The sequence below is a fragment of the Bactrocera neohumeralis genome, chromosome 4 (assembly GCF_024586455.1).
Source record: "Bactrocera neohumeralis isolate Rockhampton chromosome 4, APGP_CSIRO_Bneo_wtdbg2-racon-allhic-juicebox.fasta_v2, whole genome shotgun sequence".
NCBI lineage: Eukaryota > Metazoa > Arthropoda > Insecta > Diptera > Tephritidae > Bactrocera > Bactrocera neohumeralis.
In genome coordinates, this window is record NC_065921.1 from 6,259,848 (window position 1) to 6,283,500 (window position 23,653).

Genomic DNA, 23,653 nt, shown 5'->3' on the forward strand with positions numbered 1-23,653 from the left:
GTGCGGTTGTGGCTTTGAGCAGATCACGCAATGGAAATTATCTAAATTAGGTTAAAAAAAAAATCTCAAATATTGGCGGCAGAATCGCTTTCCCGATTTACGTGTCTTTCAGCGAACGGATAATATTTTTGAAGGAAGTACATCTGAGTAAACAGTTGGGTTGGATTTTTTAATATTTTTTCTAACCTTGAGGTTTCTCAAATATAAATAAATGGGTTAAAAACGAATGATTTCGAAGAGGCGTTTTTTGCCTAATGTATCCTCATCTTCCAACATTATTTTAAGATCAGTTGCAACAACAACTTTCGTAAAAGAAAATAGAAAGCGACCATGTGAACAATCTCTGAAAATCGTGCATTTATACATCAACACTTTAATTGATTAAGGTTCGAAAACGAAACTGATAAAATTAACTTAACCTTGAAACTTGCGATAATTAAGTGGTGGCTGCCATCAAGCTCACAGTAGTGCTTTGAAGTGCAGTTTCTATCAGAGAAGGATGCCTTCACTCCCATAGCAGAGCTGCAATACCGACCTTGAGCTCGCTAACAGTACAGTCTAGACTTGTCAAGGAGGTTTGAACCTATTTCTCATTGAGCTACTTTGTTATCCGGCTTGTTGTGGGTTGCCGATTCAGGTCATAGCAAAATCTACAAAAAAAACTACAAAGAGCAAGGGCTGTGAGCTTGCTACAGATGTCACCCTTTCTCCAATTTCATCAGATTTCCAAGGAGATCTAGGATTATATATGTATATGCATCTTCAGTAAGCTTTGCAAGCGCTATTTAACAACCAAAACTTGTGCAACTATGAGAACTTTCTAGTCCAAATTCGAGAGCAAGAGGTCATCTGAAATACTCATTCATAGCAAAGTTTTTCTCGCCATCCTAGTAGGCGTTCTGGCTGGACACCGTGCAATAGACTTCAAGGCGGTAAGATAACACATCTTGTCGAAATGAAATTGTCAAAGTTGTATGGAAGAGGACAAGGAAAAATCATCCACGCACTTTTTAAGACTGGGATTGAAACATATTGAAAAACACACGTTCGAACTTCGTGAATTTGCTGGAGTTGATATTAGCTGTCTTAAACAATTTTCGGTGGGCTCAAAGCGCTACGTCGATCTTTAAGGGTCCGGTCATTTACATACATACTATATCTAGGAGTTTTGGGAGTCACAAAAAACCGGTAATCTTAGCTGTCCAAATGGGATTCGGCATTTACGGTATGACCTGATTACTGCCGAGGTCCTAAAGCAACTCAACGCGCCTTTTTATCTTAAATAATCAATCAAATGGCTAAAGAACTGAAAATATCCAACCGCAGCATACGACGCATATTGAAAAATGAGCTCAAGGTCAAGCCTTACAAGTTAAAAAAAGCCCATGATCTCACACCGAAGCAGCAAAGAAGACTTGAGAGAGCGAAGCAGTTGCTTCGCTTGGCCGAAAGCAGTCAAATTCTGAAAATTGCGTTTTCTGACGAAAAAAATTTTCCAATTGAGCAATTCGTAGACTCTCAACACGATAGGTTTTACTTGACCGACCGTTCATACGAGATTCTAAGTCATCGGTTGGCCACCAAGAGGCAGCACCCGTCACAAATAATGATTTGGGCCGCTGTCAAAATAAATGCGACATATTATCGGGAAAATGTTCTGGAGGCTGCTTTGGAGCTGTGGGCAAAAAACATTTTGGTCTCAAACCATGGACGTTTCAACAAAACTCAGCACCGTCTCACGAGTGAACCTAGAATGGCTGAAAAACAACGTTCCGAACTTCATTGCGACCACACAATGGCTCTCGAATTCACCAGATGCGAATCCAATGGATTATTCTCTCTGTGCCATTTTGGAGAGCAAGGTCCGAAGCGATTGTCCGTGAGTGAGCCAAAATACCGGCAAGTCACATTCGGGCAGCTTGCGATTCGTTTTTTGACCGTCTCAAGGCCATAGTTAATGCAAAAGGTGGTCATATCGAGCAAAAGTGAATTGGTCTAGAATTTATGATTATTTTCACACATTTAGTTCTTAAAAAAAAATGGTTACATTTCGAGTGCTGGATCCTGTAGTCCTTTCTTTTATCTGAACTAGTTGCAATTTATTAATAAAATAAAATAAAAATTACTTTTGGTGTAAGGTTCAACCCTCCAACTAACCTAACCTAATTTGAATTTATAGTTTGATCCAATACCACTTTAAATGTCCAGTGGCCAAAAAGGCGAAGGGTTTTACTATACCGTTCAATGTATTGGAAGAACTAGAACTTTCTAGAAAATTGGCATCAAAGACAATTCTACGAGTATTCTCCAAGTTAATTATACTCTCTGCATGGTTGTTGTTTAATAATTTTACAAAAGTGTTTCTAAAATTATTGAATTAAAGGAATTCTAACCTCCATAACTACTTAGTTTTTGACTCCTATTTGACTGTTTTAAGCATTCATTCTTCATTTAGACACCTTCAACATATTGTATTAAACACACACCACGCTACTACAACAAAAATATAGAAAATCGTTGAAAACAAAAGGATTACTTATATACACATACACACTCTCACACATATAAATAAAGCTTTCCATAATGAAAACACAGCCAAATAAGCAACAAAGTTTCCAAAGGCTACAGCAGCGTCCCGCTTATCGGACATACGCATCGCGAAAGACATTGCCGCATTAGAAATTAGCAAGTCACCAGGCCAAACAAATATTATTCTAAAGCAAGCAGCGACACTGACAAACACACACACGTGAACGTCAACTGTCACACTTTGCTAATGTATGTATGTAAGTACATATATGTGTTCATGTGGTAGTGTGTGCTCGCAACATTTCGCTGATGCTAATCGTCGGCGGCGCAGCAGCACATCCTTTCCATCATCAGTGGCACAGTTGCAAGCAGCATGCGAGTGCAGCATGCCACAAGTCACTTGAATGTTGCAACTGTGGTCAGACACTCACAGCACAGGGCGACATAGCGTGGCATACAGCATAGTGGTTGCATGAATTTGCTTGTGCAATCTAGAGGGGGCCAAGCGCACAAAGACCACAACAAGTTACAAGCGGCGAACGTCCATCAATACAGCGTTCAGTTGGGACCGAATATTCTAAACTGCGCGACGCTGGTGTCGCGGTCAAAGCTTAAGCTGCCAGATGCAAAGAGTACTGTACTGTGCTCAAATCAGCCGCGTGTGTTGCATGCAACATAAGGAAATGCTATAGCAATTGCTGCTTCGTTCATTATTTATAGGAGTTTGTGAGAAAGTCCAGACTGAAAACAAATATATATTACAACAACCACAAACAGTTTAGCCCACACCAATGACGAGGTCCGCAGACGGAGCTGCGCAGCTTTTGCTGCTCCGCTTTCTTGTCAGCTTATCAAAATGCAAAAATATATGTTGCAGATAAAATAACAACAACAATAACAGTAATCGTTTTCATCTCATGTCGTTTGTTGCACGCCTAACGGTTCTACATTAGATTAATTTCTATTCAAATTTTTATTACTCAACGACGTGCACGACAGCGACCAACGAAGACGACGACGACGTTGAAGAAGATGATGGCCGTGTTGCAAGGAGGAAAAAGAATGAAAACACCTTACGGCTGGCAGGAGTTGGAGCGCACGCTAGAGCCACTAGGCACGGCCACAGCGGATGTGCCAAATGAAATGGCTGTAATAATAAGAACAAGAACAACAACAGCGAAATAAGAGAAAATACCACAAATCACAAGTAGCGTTCATTGCTCCAATAAGTGGCCGCCGTGACACACACACACACAAAACCATTTCTGCAGCATCCAGCCAACATGTGATGTCCACGCGCGCCATCCTCTTTAAACTGACCGTCATAGCTGGCTATCGGCTTGCCTACCTGTCGGTCCGTCTGTCCGTCTGCCCGGCTGGCCGTGCATCTGTCTGTCTACCGACCTGTCCATTCATTTCTGGCTATTAAGTCGCCTACTTAAAAATTCAAAACACATCAAATAGCTGAAAGAATTGGTGCAGCATCCGCATGTGGCAAGTAAGTGCTCTCCATTCTCGTTGCACTGCCATGAAAGCCGCTTGGGTAACGGAAGGCGCGCAACGTCCGCGTCCACGTCTGCCAAGTGACATAGCAAAAGCTAATTAACAGCATCGTGCTGCAACGGTGGCAGCCAGCAAAAGCAACACCACCAACAACAACTGCAGTTCACTTCAGTTTATAGGCAACGAACGGATAACTCAAATATTGCAATATTATGGCGCTCGCGGGGTGTACGCACGAAGTGTCGCAAAGTAGAGCACTTTCTGGAGCAACTTAAGCGCTCGAAAATGGGAGCAAGCGATGTACTTGTTGTTATTGCCGTTTTAATAGGTTGCGTCGTTGAATGGTGCGTGTATCCATAAATAATCCGAGTCCACGTCACACAAACTGCAAGCTATGCTGCCGCGTAAGTTAAAGAAAAAACTGGAACTGGAGCAAAAATAACAACAAGAAGCGCTGAGATGACCACAACACTACTGAGAGCAAACCACAGAATAGGGTGCTGGTGAAGCTTTTAGTACGGAAAAACTTTATTAGCTTAGTGTAACTAAGATTATTCTGTTCAAAATGTTTGGTATATTTTCATATTCCTCGAAACAACCTAAAGCAACTTGGAAGACTCTCCAGAAATTTATTTAATTTTTAGAGAAATCTTTTTGTAAGATAAAAATTTAGCAGATTCTGCTTGGAAAGCGTAATCTCAGCAGTTAACTGACCATTGAGTAAATTTATAAAATAATATACTGAGAGGAAACGACAGAAAAGGGTGCTGGTAAGGCTTTCACTACGAAATAACTTTATTAGGTTGGTGAAACTAAGATAATTCTGATCAAAATGTTTGACATATTTTCAGATTCCTGGAAACAACCTAAAGTAACTCGAAAGACTCTCCACAAATTAATTTAATTTTTGGAGAAAACTTTTTGTAACATTAAAGTTTAGCAGATTCTGCTTGGGATGCGTAGTCTTAGCAGATACCTGACCTCAGAGTAAACTTCTAAATTAATATCTATTACAAAATTAATAAATTAATATATAATAAAATATTATCTGGAGAATGCAAGAAAAGCGACAACAAAATCAAAGACTAAATGGTAGTAAATTACGATTTAAAACTCTCTTATCAAAACATCCTAGACTTTTAGATTTTTTCCATTCTAATTTTGCGCTAATTGGTCAAAAATATATCACCCTCGACCTTCAATGCTTTAGAGTGTTTACAAAGTAGCTTACATCTTAAAACAAACGAGCACCCTGTACTTACGACCAAGTGCAGACATAAGACGCACAAACCTTTACAGCCATTTGAGCAGCCAGTGCACTCAATGAAGTTGGCAAGATTATAGAAAAATGTCCATTGAACATGAAAATTCAATAAAGCTCACAGCTTAGCGAGTGTCCGAGCCGAGAGTGCAGCCAAACAACAGTCAATGAGCGACTGCAGCTACAAACTTACATACATATGTATGTAGTATAACTGCGAAAGCGTAATGATTTCACGATTTTATGTCGTCACCGTTAAACGTTGTGGAGCTTTAAAGAGCACGAATGGTTGAAGGCGGTGACAGCTATAAAAACGAAAATGAATTGCGAATAATTAAAATGTACAATAACAACAACAACAAAATGCAAAAACCTAACAAAAAAACAAACGGAGAAACAGCAACTTGCACTTACTTCAAACAAAAACAAAGAAAAAGCACAAATAGAAACACAACAACAACAGTAACAACGAAATATATCAAGCAATTGTTGCGCATTTTCATTGAAACCATAAAGCGCAGCAATTAATTTCAGCCGCCAAATGCAACACTGCGCCGCGCAGCAGCGCTCGATCCGAAAACATGCAGCCAACTGTCTCGTGGAAGTTATCGTTCGATCGGCGGGGCGTAGGCGCGCGCTCGTATTCTGGCCATTAGCGAAGAGTGTAGTGTGACAGTTGTGTTATCACTTTGTCAGCGACAACGACATTATAACGGTAACATGTTGCATGCCACACCAAAACGCCGACTGACAGCCGAGCAACGACGACGGCGGCTACAATAAAGTACAATTAGCCGGATTGGCGGACAAGCAAATCTTTATTTTAAGAAAAACTATGGGAAACGGACGTTGTAGGTTGAATTAACTGGATCGAATATTAAGATTATAAAGTTTATTGTATTACATATGAATTTAGAAGACGAAATCTTAAGAAGCCTTACAGCACTGGCGTTTCGTGAAAGAACTTAACCTTACTTTTCAGCAGAGAGAATTGGTTAGCCAAGCGATCTTAAGCGGAATAAGAAGCCCTGAAACTTAAAGCTTAAGTCTAAACACCTCTATAAAAAATATATTCGAATATCCTCTAGTTTTTCACAATACCAAGTTACCAAAACTAATTTGTAGAATCCCAAGAAAGTAGATGATAGTATTCCGAATCTTTCGAAATGAGTGGATGATACGAAGCTCAGCGTTCTTATACGCACTGATGACAATATAGCATGGAATCGGAACAACCGTCTGGATTTCATGCCGAAAGTCACTTAAGCCTAGTTGAGACCCCAATCGTAGAATATTTTTTTATAAGAACATCGAGTACCGATGCTCGGCGTTTCGGTCTAGAAATGAAAAAATCATAACTAAAGTGAGTGCAGTGTTCGTGACCATGGACTTTGAACTAAAAAATTGTTTGTTCATCACGGGTTCTCATCAGAGGTTCATCGGAACTTCTCACGAAACCATCAGCACTCATTTTTTTCATTCCAATTTAAGGTGATAGTAAAAAATTTCGATTATGTGGAAATAAATTCTAAATATATAATACAAACTCTCCACTTACCTTTGCAAATGTCCTTCGACGCCCGGCGGCAAGCTACCATCGGATACTATATAGACCGGTTGTCCACCAGCTGTGCCAGCGCCGGCATACTGCAATCCACCTTGCACCACCACCTGCCCATCGGCAACCAGGCCACTCAAGTCACTGCCCGAATAGATTTCCAAACCCTTTTGATCGGTTGTGGTGGTGTATATAACGGTTTTATTGCCATCATTGTAGATTAAATCGATATGTTTGTCTGTCGGATACATTTCCGACTCCAGCTTCGTGGCAACAGGCAAATGTGATAGTTGCTTCCCAGTGTCCGGACCAGTTGTTGTATAGAGTATTTGCTGACCACCACCACCGCTGCCCGGCGGTTTCTTCGGATCATCATATATATCCACCTCTGCCTTAACGACATTCTCTGGCTCGTAATGCTGCAGCATTGAGGCATCCAATGGCGATGTCTGATACACACCATGATCGTTGGCCATTTTCTGTGCCTGATTGAACATTGCGGCGGCGACCGCATTATCGCTGGGCATCAGCTTGGTCGGATCGCTTACGATGCGTGTGAGTATGTGTTCGCCAGCTTCATTACGTGACAGTATGTGATGTTCACCGTTGACTATTTCACGTGAAATGATTTGTTGTTGCTCACCATTCGGGCCGACAACGCGAATTATCTGATTTTCATCGAATTCGATCTTGGCCAACGGCTGATTATCGTTGGCTGCGGCTGCAGCAGCAGCAGCCGCTGCAACAGCTGCTTGCTGTTCGTTCAATTGGGCGACCATGCGTGCATCAATCACATGCTCATCACTGGTGACTGTCGCACCGGAGCCCACTGTCGGCAAGACCACCTTGGGGCTTTCGTAAATAAAGACCGCGTCCTTGTCGTAGAGTTTCGACGAGTCTGTATGTAGATCGAGCACATTGACATTTGTCATGGTGGCCAACTCGGGCTGTGGACTGTCGGGCGAGCGATGCATTAGTGTTAAACCGTTGGCGTTGGCGGCAGCGGCTGCAGACGTTGTGGTCACAACGTTGGTCACAGTAACACCGGGTGGTAGTGAGACGCGCGTCGGAGAGCTGTGCGTTTGAAGTTGTTGTTGTTGTTGGTGTTGATGCTGCTGGTGTTGAAGCTGTTGTTGTATGGCAAGTTCGTTCGAAGTGATGACACTAGTAGTGGCAGGCGATGCGGACATCTTATGCTTCTTATACTTAAGCTCCAGCTCGAGGCACAACTCACGGTAAGTATGTATAAAAGTTAAAGCTTAGGCCAAAGCGGTGGAGTTATTAGCATGTAATTTGCAAAATTGAAGTTTTAGAAATGCTTTCGAGCTTTTGAGCTTTGCTGGAAGCTTTCAAGGTTTCAAGAGCTTTCGTGCGCTTTTCAAAGGAGCCTACAAATAGTTTGAAATAATTGCTTTAGCGCTTTCTTTTCAGCTTATATTTGCTATGGCGTTCAATACGTATGAGCTTTTCGGTAGTGCTTTTATGAAAGCTTAGTGTGCTGTTGTATATGTTTTAAACGTAAGTCCTTATATGTATGTATATCAATTTGGGTGTGCTTTAATCTTACTACTAATTTCTGCGTTAAACTTTTGGAAGCTCTGGTCTAACTATGTTAACGTTCTTAATTTTATTTTTTCTTAGAAATATATCATATGTCAATTGTTGTTTAAAACTTTTTTGTTGTTTTTTTTATATTATTCTTTTGTTGTTTAGTTTAGTTTTGTTTTATTTGTAAAAAGGCACTAAGAATCTCAGTATGATTGGACGGAATTCGTTGCGTTACGTTACGTTACTTTATATTACGAGTTGTTACGTTTTAGCTGCGTTTCTTTGTTTGTGTATGGCACTTGTTGTATTTGTATTGCGCATTTATAAATTGGCAATAATTGTTTCCTCTTTCGTAGTGTTACATAAATATTAGCTTTAAATAGCATTTGTGGCATTCAGTTGGGCTTTAAGATTTGCGGCAATTGGATGTTGAACAGGCCTGAAAAAAAGAAAACTTGTTATAAGTTTAAGGTTAAGCTAAGTTAATAAGGATATCTTATATGTTATACATATATATGTACAGTGAAATTTTTTATTCATTAAGAAAAGCAAAAATTTTCCAAAATCGCCAATGCCGTTGAGGGCTAAAACATTTCTTTTTCGAGTAAAGTTCCAGTGTGGACTAAACTTTATTATTGTAAAAAATATCTCTGTGAATTTATTCTTAGTGGAACGTTCCATAATGTCACAATAATGATAATAACTGGAAATTTTTCGAATATTTGAAGTCTTTAATGTAAGTATGTGTATATGCGCTTGTGCCTGAAGGAGCCTCAGCTGTGAAGATACTTCACTCGGTGAAAACATATACATACCCCAATTTATAAAGTTTTTCATCTCTGAGCGTGGCACAAATGTTCAAACTGAATCTCTGTCCCTAAACTTTTTTGCTTTAATCACTCATACAACTCTGTCTCAGACCTTTGACTTCGGGACTATCTTATCTTTCCTACAAACAAGAGGAAAAGAAAGACAATAAGATTGTATCAGAAGTGGTTTCGATTGAAATCAAACGTAAGTTTCGAAGGCGTTAAATTCGATAAGACTAAAAACAAAAACAAAAAACATTTATTAAACTTCTCTTCGTCCCAATTCTATATAACAGTTGTAGGATTGGCCTTACAAAAATATGAGTAAAAATTATCATTACCAAGAATACCCTTTTAAAGAGTCAAAGGCCAAGGAGATAAAGTAAAACAGGTTTGGTAATATGAGCTTTCTTTTGCAACAATTTTTCTTCTCTCTAATCTTCCTTTTTCAACGAGCGGCGCGCATCACTAAACCGAGCTCTAGCAGCTGCTTCTCTACCCTTATAGTTGGTTGAGGGGTTTACTCTCAGAAGTTCTCTATCAACTCCAACTTCAGACTTTCTGACAACAAGCTGAGGTTGCAGCCCGTAGCAGTAAATTTACTCACATAGCAGAGGCGGCGATACTAGCCTTGAACTCATTAACAGTCGATCAGGGTTGGTCAAGGAGTGCAAAACTTCGCTACTAATAGCATTGTTTGTCTTTGTAATAAGACTGGTATGGGCGTCAAGCGACAGCGGAATCGAAGGAAATTGTAAAGCTGATGAGCTAGCAAGAAATGGCACCCCAGAACAGCTACGGGTAGAGTGGGAGCGGGAGCTAGATAGCTGAGCTTCGTGGAAGCTTGGCCTTTTGGCCCAAGACCGATCGCAAGAGATCTAATGATACCTTTGCCCTTAGTAAGGTCAGCCTCTCTCAAGTTGTGGGGCTTTTAACAGGCTATTGCCCTATTGGTGTTTATGCAGTAAGGCTGGGAATCCTATCAGACGTCATCTGCAGAAGCTATATGAAAGAAGATGAGATGGAAACAATTCAACACTTTCTTCTTGACTATCCCGCTTTAGGGAAGCCAAGGCTTAAATACTTTGGAACGCATACCTTCGGACATCCCACCGAATTGGCGGGAATGGAAATTAAACGCCTGTGCAAATTTGTATTGCCTTTTAAGCGTTTTGGTAATTTATAAGTTCAAACACAGGAGTTCTTCTTTTCCCGTCTGTCTTTCCTTTGCTCACAGACCAGACGATTGAGAGAGGTATGGTATGGAACGATTCACTGGAGGAGAGGGGCGGTGATTATTCATCCTGCCAAAATCTTGCGTGGAGATTTGTTGGATGAGTTTGCTGTCGGGAACTATCCATCAAACAAAACTTTAGGCTTCCTGAGCACTGCAACGATTTTCAAGCAAAAGTAACTGTCATAAAGATGAATAGATGTACCGTTCCGAAGCGCAGCCTTTTTCAGTGCAGTGACTCTCCACTCCGATAGTTGGACAACGATATTAGCCTTGAGCCTAATGACTATACGCTGGCGACTAGTGAAGGGATATCTAGAATTCAGATCTCTAACATCGAGTTACTACTTGGTCAGGCTGCATTTTATGCCTATCTATAGGCTCGGCTAAGGCTGGTGAGCTTGCTAAGTCAGATCCTTCAGTTTCATAGCAATCGAAGCATGAGTTCCCGTCATCTTGAGAGATCAGCCAGCTAGTCTAACGTAATCTTTTATTTTTTATCACATTGCACCAAAAAGTTCTTATAGGCCACTTGAGCTAATTTCGTCATGTTTCATTTTCGTTCTTTGTTTTGGTGACCTTTGAGTTGCATGCAACGCCACCCCGCTGTTAACAATGGCGCTAAAACACGAGTCCAAAACAGCAGGAATGTGAAATAAATGAGCCACCGTCGAAAGAGGCAAGCAGCTGAACGAACCGAGTAGCGGACGCTGATGGTGGTCAAATTCCTTTGTGCCACACGAAATGAGCAAACAAACTGCAAAGAGTGGAGATAGAGCAAAGTGCATGCAACTAATAGCCACTACCTACGCAAAGCGTCACTTGTAGCGCACCTAGAGCACGATCGCTTTCGTCCATAACAGCAGCAGTAACAACAATAACAACACCAGCAACAATAGCAACAACTACAACAATGTCAACAAATGAAATGCGGCGAAGAAATATAATAATTACTCGCAGTTGAGCAACAGGGTGTGGTGCGGCGTGATGGGGTTAGGTGAGGTGGGACGGGGTGTGGTGGCAAGCGACGGCCGGGCCACAGCAGACTGTGGACTGCGCGCAAGAACACCACGAAAAGCTCGTAAATAACAAAATGCAGCGTGAAGGTGCGCGCATGGGGTGAAGTGTCCAACAACAACAACAACAACTACAAGCATTAAAATCGCTAAGGCGACAAGAACGAAATATGTGAGTGTGCAGGCAGCAACGAGAATGCTAAATAATGACTAGCAACAAATGAAAAAGTATCACTAACAATGGCAAAAATAGCAGCGGGCACAACAACAACAACAGCTACAACAAAAGCAGCAACAACATGGCGTGACTATAAGCTTAAATATGCATGCAATGCTACAGGCGACAATGAACACCAAAGCGGCATCAACAGCAACGACAACAACAACAACAACAGCAACAAAGACAATGCCAGCAGCCACTCCAGCAGCCGCCGCGAACAGTTATCGGCCAAAGCGAGCAGCTAGTTAAAGTGACCGCCGCAGCAGCAACAGTAACAATTTGCATAAAACTCATACCAGCAACAACAACAGCAGCACAGCAGCTGCAACAAAGTCTTGCATGCGCAACAAAAACAACAACAATATCGGCCACGACAATGGCATGTCGCGCTTGTCGCCTTATTTATGTGCGGCGTGTTAAATGCTGACTACCAACAACAGCAACCGCTGCTGCCCACACCTCCCATCCCCGCCACCTTCCACCTGCCTGTAAATCTTTAGCGCGCTTTTCCACTGGCGCAGTTAAGCAAAAAATAATAAATTATTTTCAGCTTCTCAACAACGCGAAAATTGCCTGCAGCGCAATTGTCATATGCGCGCGAACACACACACACACTCACAGGCGCTTACATACTAACACATACGTGAACACATAGTCACATTCGCCTCCAGTGTCGCGCGTCGCAGCTATCATGTTGTGCATGGCAAAATGCAAATGTTTTGTAGAAAACCGTTTTAGCTGCTGGTATGCTATCGCCAACAACAGCAACAACAACATCGTCAATTTATGCAACTAACAGCCAATTGCAATTTTCTTGCTTATATTTGACCAATTGAGCGGTAAAATTGCGCAGCGCACACAGCCGTGACCAAGCAAGCGTCCAAATGCTAAATTTTATTTCCTTTTAATTTTCAAAGCCATCTAACTACATACATATATTTGTTATTTCTTATATTTTTCTGCGGAATTTTTTAATTGTTTGTGGAATGGCTTGCTGATTGCTACGTCGCCTTTTATTGTAAAACCAATTATTTAATTGCATTGTAGATGATAAGTATATGCTTCAGAAGAGATAGTTTGTATGAGCGCATGTACGTTTTCTTTGCATACTTACAGGAGCAGAAGTAAAATCTTTTAAGTTTCTTAAATAAATTCGATAGTTTTTGGAGAAAAATTTATTAAATTTTCCAAAATTGAAAACTTCTCAAGAAGTGTATCGAAAACAAGTAAGGAAAAGCTAGATTAGATTAGATAGATAAATGAGGACTCCACCGTGACCTATGTTCTATTGTGTCATCTTCTAAGTCACAACAACTCAGTTAGCCACAGCAAAGTAATAAATTCTATTACTGCTAGGTACTATTGATACTTATTTGGAAACATGGATCCAAGGGCCTTTATCCTGCGTCTACAGACTGCTGTGTAGTCAATTGGTAGGTATTCTGGAGTTGCAGACTTCATTTCGCAGAACCGCCAATTCGCACAAGAAGCTAGACCCATGTTATGTAAGTGATTCTTGAACTTGCAATCGGCAGTGTAGAAGGCAACAAGTAGTCTGAGTTTAACCCTTGGGAGGTTGATTACATATTTAAACCTTTTAATGTTGTAACCACACATTAGCAACTTGGCAAGGCGCATGCCATGTAGTTGTTGCCAAAACCCCTACCCTTCCTACTCCTTCGTCAGTGGCGTAGCTAGGGGGGGACGAAGGGGGCCGTCGCCCCGGGCACAACGTCTTGGGGGCGGCAAAATGATCTTCGCTGTTTTTTAAAATTCCAATTCGGCCAAAAATTCCTGAAAATTGTGTCAAAAGTGTACAAGATATAGGGCGAAAATGGGTTTTTTTTATGGCTTTTAATAAGATGTCTTGTAAATTTACTATCAATTTCCTCAAAAACCGTAACCGCCTTTATAAATTTTATATACTTAATATCGAAGATATTTGGGTAGGTAGATAAAGGGGGGCGGCAGAACATCCTTGGCTCCGGGCCCGCCCACCCGAAGTTGTAGCTACGCCACTATCCTTCATCCTAGCGGAGCACCTCCTTTATGGTATGAGGTCCAACCGCAATGAACTGTTCGAGTCCTATCATGTTGGTGGATGCTCCAGAACGGGCGATCTCATCAGCCGGTTCATTTTCGGCTATACCTTTGTAACCGGACACTCAGATAAGATGCACCTGGTTACGATCTGTTAAGCTGCTCAGCCATTCTATACACTCCTGCACCAATAGCGATTTGATCTCGTATGCGGAGATCGCTTTTAGTGCCGCTTTACTATCGCTGAGTATAATTATACGTTCATTACTATAGTTGCGTTGAAGCTTTATCTCTACACACCGACTTAAAGCAAAGCTTGGTATATGCTCGGAATATTACTCATATGTTGGTATGGATCCTACCAATCTTACACCAATTCCCTCAGACGATTTCGAGCCTTCAGTGTACCATTTGGTTAAACTTCCCTAACCATTAGCGGATTCATTCCATTCAGCCTTACTGCTAAAAGTCTCCTTTAACTTCTTAGTGAAGTTAATACTTTTGGTAATGCTGTCCTTTGGAAGAAGAGTCAGTGGTGTTTCGACACTTAAGTGCTTCATGGGCTGGGAAGATATTACCTTACCTCCGCTAAACCCTTCTGCTGTCATTCGGAGTAGCGTGTATTTGGAAATCTGACTGATTACTAGATGATGCGGTGTGAGATTCAACATCACTCCAAGTACCGCGGACATGTGCTCATGGCACCCGACACGCAGATGCAGGCGAGTCGCCGCAGCTTCAATAGATGAAGTCTTATCGCTTTTAAATTCCAAGCCACCGCTCCATTTGTAATAATCGATCGCACGATTAGTGTGTAGAACCACCTAAAAATCTTTTACTTGCAGCCCCAGGAGTTATCAGCTAGCCGATTTCCAACACAAATGCTTTAGTAGCTTTGGGATCCAGCGTGAACCATGGTATTTGACCATATTAGTCACATCTGTGCCCAAGAGTTAGATTCCTGAGACCAAGAAAGGACCTGCGTCTCGTAAACAAGACAATGGTGATCTTCGAGGGGTTGATGTTCAGTCCAACTCCTCTGCGCCATCCCGTGGCCTAGAACCCTTTGTACAATATGGTAGAACGTATCCTCAAATTTTCCTCTAGCTATGATTTATCTTTTTTGGCAAAGTTAGAATGATCCGATTAATGTTTAATAGGCAATGTTTTCTTAATTTGAAACCCTAGTCGTTATTGGAAAAACGTGAACAATCGATCTTTGTAAACTTCTCTTGAAGCCAATTTTTCACCAGCAAAATCATTTTCTCCAGAGGGGAACAGGAAATACTCACTTGGTGCCATGCCCGAAAGCTTCGGCCGAGTTACTATTGATGCGTGTGGTTTGGCGCCGTTCTGATAGAACACATTTTCCCATTCTAATGTCCAAAGCTCTCCACTTGTGGGCGATTGCTGCCTTCTGTAAACATCTAAAGTAAGAGTTTGGCCGTACGGAAGCTTACCATGTATAGTAAATGATTCCCTGCTAATCCCACCAAAAATTTAGTAAAACTTCCTGATGGTTAATCCTGGCTCTGCAACTGTTTGCGACCGCTAATCATTATTCAACCATTAACGCTTTCACTTGATTTTTGATTTGGTATTTGAGCTTTTTGGGTTAACTCATGAGACATTCAAAAATCAAGCATTTTATGCAGCCTTATTGCAATGGTCCCAAACGGTTTTTTGTGCAATGTAGAGCTCTTGGGAAATCGAATCAATTACTTTTTCGACGTTTTTGGCAACCAACATTCCAATGCATTGTCCAACATTGACATCAAACTTACAGGCACGAAATTAACGAAACCGAAGTTGCGCAATATTTTCCGTTGCAGAATCAAAACCATAGACTATTCACGTTTTCAGTTACCTCCGGCTTCCGCTTTAGCTTTTATAGCAGAAACCCCATAAAATATCGTCTATTTTCCCTTCACAGTTGTATAATTTGACGCGTACTCAAGCAATGCTGAGTCAAGCAATCACAAAACTCTCTGAGAAAAAGTACGAAATTTTATCTTCTAACATTATACAACGCTGTTCATCTATTGGAAAAATAATGAATGTCTGAGCTAAGTTAAAACCCAAGCTTGTTTGTGGTAAACACCACTGCCCATAAACGCGAGTTTGTTTAACAAATTCTAGAGTGTAAGGAAGCTTGAAATCAACTTTAGTTGTGAAACTCTTAGAAATTCTTTGAGAAAATAATAAATACCACAAACATACATATATAAATATATTTCTTTTCCAAACAAAGCAATAAAAATAAGCCTCTAATCAATGGCACAAAACAGCCAAACTAACTTCAAATAATAATATGTTCATTAGCAAGAACCACTTTTGTAACTTCTAACAATTCTTTCGATTGCTTGCTATGTCGCTTCTCTCCAACAAAACGTTACACCAGGCATTTCCACTTTTTTTCTGCCACAAAGCTGTCACAGCTACTTTTTCTTGCCCTCACAACTTATGACGCTCCAAAACAAATCATAACCTACACCAATTTCAACAATCACATACCGAACTGACTGACGAATAGATAACAATCAAGCGACGAGTAATCCATCTCACCAAACCGGGCAACTTGTAGTGACCAAACAAACAATCAAGCTGTCAGACGTCGCGCAACCGGCTGATGGGGCCACCATACACCTGAACAAAACGCACATAAGTATGTGTGTGTGTGTGTGTATAGAACTGGCAGTAGTTGACTTGTTGTCCAAGCAGACAATGACGTCGCGCATCAGTCTGACTGCTGACAAGCCAATTCAACGGCAAAGTGGCGTGCGCGTGGCTGGTGGCAGCAAAAACATCTGATTGCTTGTATGTAAGTATTTAGGAGCTGTTGGTTTGATTGGAAAGAGGCGCAAGGAAAGCAGTAGCGCTAGTTGTAAAATGCGCACATTGTTCTTGCTGTTGTTGTAATTGTATGCCTTTGTCATTTTTCTAAATAGTTTGAGCGATTATTGTTGTTATCTGTGCGAGCATCTAAGCAGTTCGCTAACTAGAGGCCGCTGCTTGCGCTGCATGTGATTGAGCGTGTGTGCGCGCGTGCGTGTGTGTGTGACTGGCGATCGTTGCTGCCTTTTCTGGCCAAGCGCTTGCATTGTTAACTACTAGTTTTCATCATTGATTTCCAATTATTGACAACGCGATAATGGCTGTGCATTCATTTCATTGTTTTTTGCGTTTGCCACTCTGTTGCTGTTGCTTTGCTGTTGTTGTTTGCTGAAACACATCATATTCGCCGCAGCTGATTGTCGCGTAGACTTCGAGTTTTGCTGTTTTTCTGCCAAATACCAGGTTTTTGCCTCAACGCTCGTGGCCATTTGTGGCCAGAGCCCATTACAGGTATGTGAATCGAAATTGCTGTGTCCAACTCTGCGCTCCAGCAGCCACTTGAAATGCCACAACATACATATGAACTCTTTGTATGCCACAACATCTGCAAACCGTTTGCGGCCATTGAACTCCACCGCAAGTCAAACAAAGGTGGCCGCTGATACACTCCATCAACTGTGGCGCTCAAGAGCTGCCACTCAGCAATGAAATATTGAAAAAAAAAGCTGTCGCTTACAAAATTTTTTTCTCATTAGCTGCTTACGCTTACAAAAAAAGACACACAAATTACAACAAAAAAGCAAAAATTTTCTCATTAACCAGTGGGGGTGTGTACCGCTGCCGTTCAGGTCAGGCCGCACCTCTCTATGTGGTATTAAAACTGACGCCCCCTTGCTTCTACCGTTGCGGCTAACAGCTGAGCATGCTGTCAGCTCGTAGCGCCGCGCGCTTTGTTGGCGGCAAAAGTTTAATTTGTTTGTTGTAAAGCGTGAAGCGCAAACGCGCGCTCATCGAAGCTCTATTTTGGCATGTGAAATTTTCGACTACGAATAGTTTGCTGTGTGTTTGTTGTTGTATGCGCAAACGTGGCAAGCAAGCACATTGCCGTCAAACCGCTTGAACTTTGCGCGCGGCACAGTTTCATGACGCCTGCTTCAAGTCATCACAGTTGCCATTAACTCTGTTATTAGATTTGCTATTAGTTGCGGTTGTTGTTGTTGTTTTTCTGTTAAGTTATTTGAAATTAAATTTTCAACACGATTTTTTCACATGCCACCGCCATAAACATTTGTTTGACATTTCGGAAATTCAAATCCTCTTCGACCATACTTAAAGTTGCCTTCAAAATGCCCTCACGAAAATATTAAATTTTAATGCTTACGCTTTGTTTTTGTTATTTTTGTTATTGTTTACGAAGTTCAAAATGCTGTAACTGCAATAAAATATTGTAATTTGCTTGAGTAGTCGTAAAAATTGTTCATCGTAGTATGTAGGTATGTATGCATACCGATTGTTATGGAATTTGATCAAAAGACTTAAGCAACGAACTTCTGTAACTCAAGTGTATTGCACTACTGTGTATTTTATTTATTTTTTATTATTTTGAAAATTAAAACAAACATATTTATGAACGATAATATATTGACACACTTTCTATGTTGTCTGTGGGTCCACCAGTTGCAACAAATACTAACAAATTCTTTGATTTTGAGTGAGTCTTATCTTAAGCTGCCTCCAGAAGGAATGAATCAGACCGTTTGGTGCAGATAAAGGTCTGTTCAATACATAAACTGCGTAAGTAAATGAGTTTCATGTTAAAATTTCAGTGTGAAAGATTTGTTCGGTAGATGGCGCTCGAGTTATAAAACGCTCATGAACAGTATTTATCGTTTGATTTGCTTCACATTTAGAATATATTATAATTTTTTGTTAAGAAAGAAACTGTCAATAAAATTCGATATTTGTTTCTGACTCGACTCGATTTTAGTAAATAAGAAAGAATATTATTTTTGACCTCTCGAAAGAAAAATAGCAATTAATTTTTTGAGAAAATTTGGCTTAGAAAGGAGGTACTTAAAATCCAATTCACATTCTGAATGATGATTATAGTTTTGAAATATGTCATTTGAATTCGCAGATAACACGTGTTCAGCAATACCTCACATAAACCAAAAACGCAGTAACCAAAGCTAAACTCCGCTCATAATCTATTTAGAACTAACTTGCCATGTTCTACGAACTTAAAATGAAAAAACATGCATACTTCATAAAATAATTGTCAGCTCTCATAAATTAATTTAATCTATTCTCGTTCATTGCTTTCAAAAAACAAGTTTACCCCAAATTATTCAACAAAATATTGGGCAGTCGAAATAGTCTTCCTTTCGAAGGAGCCGTCAATCTTGGCAGCGCGACTATTTCTGGAACTTCACCACGCCTGGACCACTGAAAAGTGTCTCCTGTTACTATTCGCTTCAGAAATGGTTCGATTTCTAAACAAAAAAAAACAGTAAATGCAAAAAAAATTTGGAGGACTCTCAAGCCATCTCAAATCATGAAAATAAAGTTAATAACAAAGCGGTGAACTTATTAAACTTTTCTTCACATTTAAGCTGAGAGCTCCTTGAAAGTGTTCGCCGTGTTCAATTTTCTAGGTCAACAACAATTTACTCTTAATTCACTTCACACCTCAAACTTAATAAACTAATTGACACAGATATATGAACGATTAATCAGTAACCAGATATCTGCTGACAATGAACGATGATGGCTGCGCTTGCAAATTGATTAGACTTCTTTTATTTTCAAAAATTAGTGCGCCAATTTCTAAATGCCCCAAGCCACAAGCGAAAAATATGATAACTCATTGGCATATTCGTTCCAGAACATTGCTAATGCCAGCCGAGTGGTGCAGAGCGGCGAAACGTGCGTGTATCCGGTTGACTGGAATGACAAGCCGGTGGATGCTAATCGGCATACAGCACCAGCCTAATAACCAGTTACAAAACAGAAACTGACCTCACCCACTTATGGGCTTACATGCATAAGTGAGATATATAAATATGTGTGTATGTATGTATGCGTGTATATTTGCAGAATTATATTTGTGTAGAAGCGGTTGAGAACACAACAAACGCCAAGTGTGGCAGGCAAACGAGTTTCATGCCACAATAACTTCAACACAAACAATAAGTCCAATCAGACAGAAACCGGACGGACGGACGCGCAACCAAGCAACAATAGCCAGCAGCTACCAGTTCACCTCTTTATTACCTACTTGTTGCTGCTGTTGTTGTTGCTGCCGCTGATGCTATTGGCACTGAACTTTCCTACAGCCAGCCTGTATTTATAATAAGTATTTGAACGGCTCACGCACACACACACACACACCCATAAACATACGGATTCCAGTTGGAAAACGCGCAGAGGTGGAAGCGGTCAGACTGCGCCAGCGTTGAAGACATCATCAGCACGAGCGCATTGGGTCAAGGATTACTTTGCCGGTACCAGTTTTCGCACGCTCATTCACTCACCAACGCGCTGCTTCACACACACTCACTCACTCGTCCTGCTCGCTGCATGCTCGAAACATGTTTTCACACCGCTGCCGCAGCCGCTGCTGATTTTCTTGTTTTGCGCCGCCTTTAACCAGAATGCTAAATCAAAACAAATGTAACCGACCATTCTTGTTTTTATCAGCAGCAAACGAAAATAGATTAGCAGCCAGTGCGCCGCTTAGTGCGGGTGGCCGACAACAGCAGTCAACAGTCAAGAGCCGATAGCCGATAGCCAGCGAGACGAGCAGCCGGCGAAGCGACGAGGAGGCGAGGCGACCGGTCCGTTCGATTGGAGTTAATCAGGCAGCTTGACTTGGCTTAGCCCAGCAGCAGCAGCGCCGCTTCCATTTGAACCGTTTGACACTTTGTCGACCGGCGTCGCTGCGAAGGAGTCAAACTAGTTGGACTGGCACGTGTGTCCCAAACTGAGAATCCACATTCACTGTCATTTGTTTATGTGCAAGCGCACCTCTTTGCATGTACGTGTGTGTGTGTGTTTAAGTGCACGCTCGTGAGTTGTTGTGTGCTGCTGCTTGACACATGTGGCCCAGAAACCTGTTTAAATTACCTTCGCAGAATATCCTGATTTCAAAAGTTGACCCTGTGCCGATATGGGCTGGCGGTGCTGGTGTTGCGGTGCACATACATGCCCACATCTACATAAATGAGTAATGCGCATATAACCTGTGTATATTTACCAAACCTTATTTGTCTGCTGTGTATGTGTATGTGTGTCCCACATGTTTTGAATACCCGTTTAGAATGACACAGTTTTACTTTGTTCATAAACAAAAGATAAATTAAGAGTCTGCTGGGGGGAATGCTGTTTTACAAGATATGCTTAAAAAATTTGTTTTCGGCTTATGCGATATATTGAGTTTTATTTTTATAGAGGGCTTCGGTAAATACAAATAATTTTGAATTGAGTCATTACAGAATACCTTCAGAGCTTCCTTCCGAACTTTAGTTTCTTTCAGCCCTATACCCTCAGTTTTTAGGATATCGATCTGAAATTTTGTACACGTCTTTTTATCGTTGAGGAGCTACTCATTTATCGCAACCACTGATATCGGATCATTATGACATATAGCTGCCATACAAACTGTACCACCAAATTAAAGTCCTTGCATGAGAAATTTTTATATTTTACGAGATATCTTCACTAAATTTTAACCATATTATTTCTCGAAGCTATACTTCCATACCTTGAAAAACTTTTTTAGATCGGACGACTATAGCATATATCTGCCATACAAACTATACGATCAAATTAAAGTCCTTGTATGAAAAACTTTTACATTTTACGAGATATCGTCACCAAATTTTACCCATATTATTTCTCGAGGCTATACTCCCATACCTTGAACAATTTTTTTAGATCGAACGACCATACAAACTGTACGATCAGAATCAAGCTCTTCTATAAAAAACTTTTATATTTTACGAGATATCTTCACGCAATTTCAACCACATTTTTATCCAAGATAATACTCGCATACCTTTAACAAATTTTTTAAGTCGGACGACTATAGCATACAGCTGTCATACAAACTGCTTGATCAAAATCCACTTCTTGTATGGAAAACTTTTATATTTTACCAGATATCTTCACGAAATTTGAATCATATTAGTATCGAAGCAATACTTCTATACCTTTAACCAATTTTTTAGATCGGACCACTATAGCATATGGTTGCCATACAAACTGATGTGTTCAGTATGGAAATGACAAAATGACTTGATAAAGTCAAGTTCTTGTAAGGTAACTCTTTTTATTTGTAAATAAAATATGGCTGCCGTGCAACCGAATTTAACGTTTTCTCGCTTTTTTATTATTCTGACAATTTTACTTGTATCCGATGATAGAAACTCTATACTAATATAGGTGCAAAGGTTATTTTCTGTCTAACGACCATTAAGCAGTAATTTTTTCTGGCTTTGTGCAAAAGCCGTCAGAAGCAAAGGCCATTTTTTTTAACCGCTCAACGATGAAATGATCGCTATATTCATTGGAAAGATTATTAAATTTTTTTCTAAAGGTTAAACTGCACTTTCATTTAGCTAAATCTTTGTCTGCAATATTTGTTCATAGAAGTACCTTTAAATAAAATAGTCATTATGGCAAGAAATCAAAACTTCATGAGAAGATTTCCAAGCACAAAAATCGAAAAAGCCACCATTTCGCACTACGGCTTTTGGATTATTGATTTTCGCAGCACAGCTACTAGCTGGGTTGTTCTCGAACGCCGTCTTCCTTTCGAATTTTTATTGAAACAAAACTGCAGGCATTTGTGTCCATTGCCTGCTTACCTCTACCGCGCAAAGTTCCTTATAATTGTTTTCATTATGGTTCTTTCGCTTTTAGTACAACCCTTCATTACTGATTTTTACCATTCCCTTATGCTCATACACATACACCTATGTTTTATGTATGTGCTTCAGCTTGTCGCTTGCTGATCAAAGTTTCGTAAACTTCATTTTAGGCCATTTTATTGAAGTATTTTTTCGTGCTGTTGTTGCTATTTTATCTCTACAGGTATTTTACAGCACACATCAATACCCAAACAGCGGTCACAGCCAAAGAGGCAACAAACAGCCACGCTGCCTTGCAACGAAAGCGCTCGTAGTATGTGGCACGTATGCCGCGCAATGGACAACACGACGCGCGGGCGCAGCATATTAACGCAGCGCGTACAACAAATGTAAATCGCTTTTCGAAATATTGCCTTCTGGCCTTCGAACCGCGCGCTTTGTTCCTGCATGCGCGATATGTAGTGTGTAGTTATGTATGCGCGTGTTCGTTTCTTTTCAGGCACTTAAAAACATTCCCTCTCCATCCATGTATTGTATGTAGATGTGTGTGGTTTCATGGCTGGAGGACCAAAAAGCGCTGATTTCCAAAGTCACTGCTTACAGCTAACGATGACTGCTGATTTTCATTATTGTTGTTGTTATCTTATTTTTCGTGTTATTGCTTAAGACTTTTATTTATTTATTATTTCTTTTTTATACTTTTTGTTAGTGTTGTTTCTTTTTTTTTGGTTTTTGTTGTCTTGGTCTCATACTTATTTCTCATTCTCTCATTGTCTTATTGTTGCGCGCTTATAATAACACGGAGCAAATCACGTAACTAAGATAATGGCATCCATAAATATTTTGTGAATTTCTGTTGTGCTCCGCCATTACAAACCTCTTGCGGCTTCCACATGTTCACCCGCCCCAACGGTTGGCTTGCCGCTCATTCATTTAGCCATACATTTCGGCTGGTAAGCTCCGAGCCAGCGTGTATTATTTATACTTTTTATCTTGAATTTTTCTTTGTTTCTCATTTATTTTCATTTTTTATGCTTGGCAAGTCTTAAGTCTTTTCGAAAATCGCCGTCAATTGACGTCCACGCTGTGTGCCTTCGTCTTTTCAGCGCTCAAAAATGTACGAAGCAATATTATACCTGTATGTATATAGGGATGTGTGCCAAGTGCTCGTGTATTGGTTTATTGTGATCTTGCGGCATTCGCTGCTTTTGTTCGACCCTAATTTTACCT

The 23,653-nt window shown here is 40.6% G+C and overlaps 1 protein-coding gene across 4 annotated transcripts in view; it reads right to left on the reverse strand.

Annotated features, from left to right (window-relative positions):
• The window catches only part of LOC126755255 (protein grainyhead), a 295,720-nt gene that overhangs the window by 209,075 nt on the left and 62,992 nt on the right, over positions 1-23,653 (reverse strand). For all 4 annotated transcript variants that reach the window (XM_050467682.1, XM_050467678.1, XM_050467679.1 and 1 more), the window contains exon 2: positions 6,852-8,838. In XM_050467682.1, the coding sequence (XP_050323639.1) occupies positions 6,852-8,041 (1,190 nt within the window). In that variant the 5' untranslated portion in view covers positions 8,042-8,838. The remainder of the gene's footprint in view (positions 1-6,851; positions 8,839-23,653) is intronic.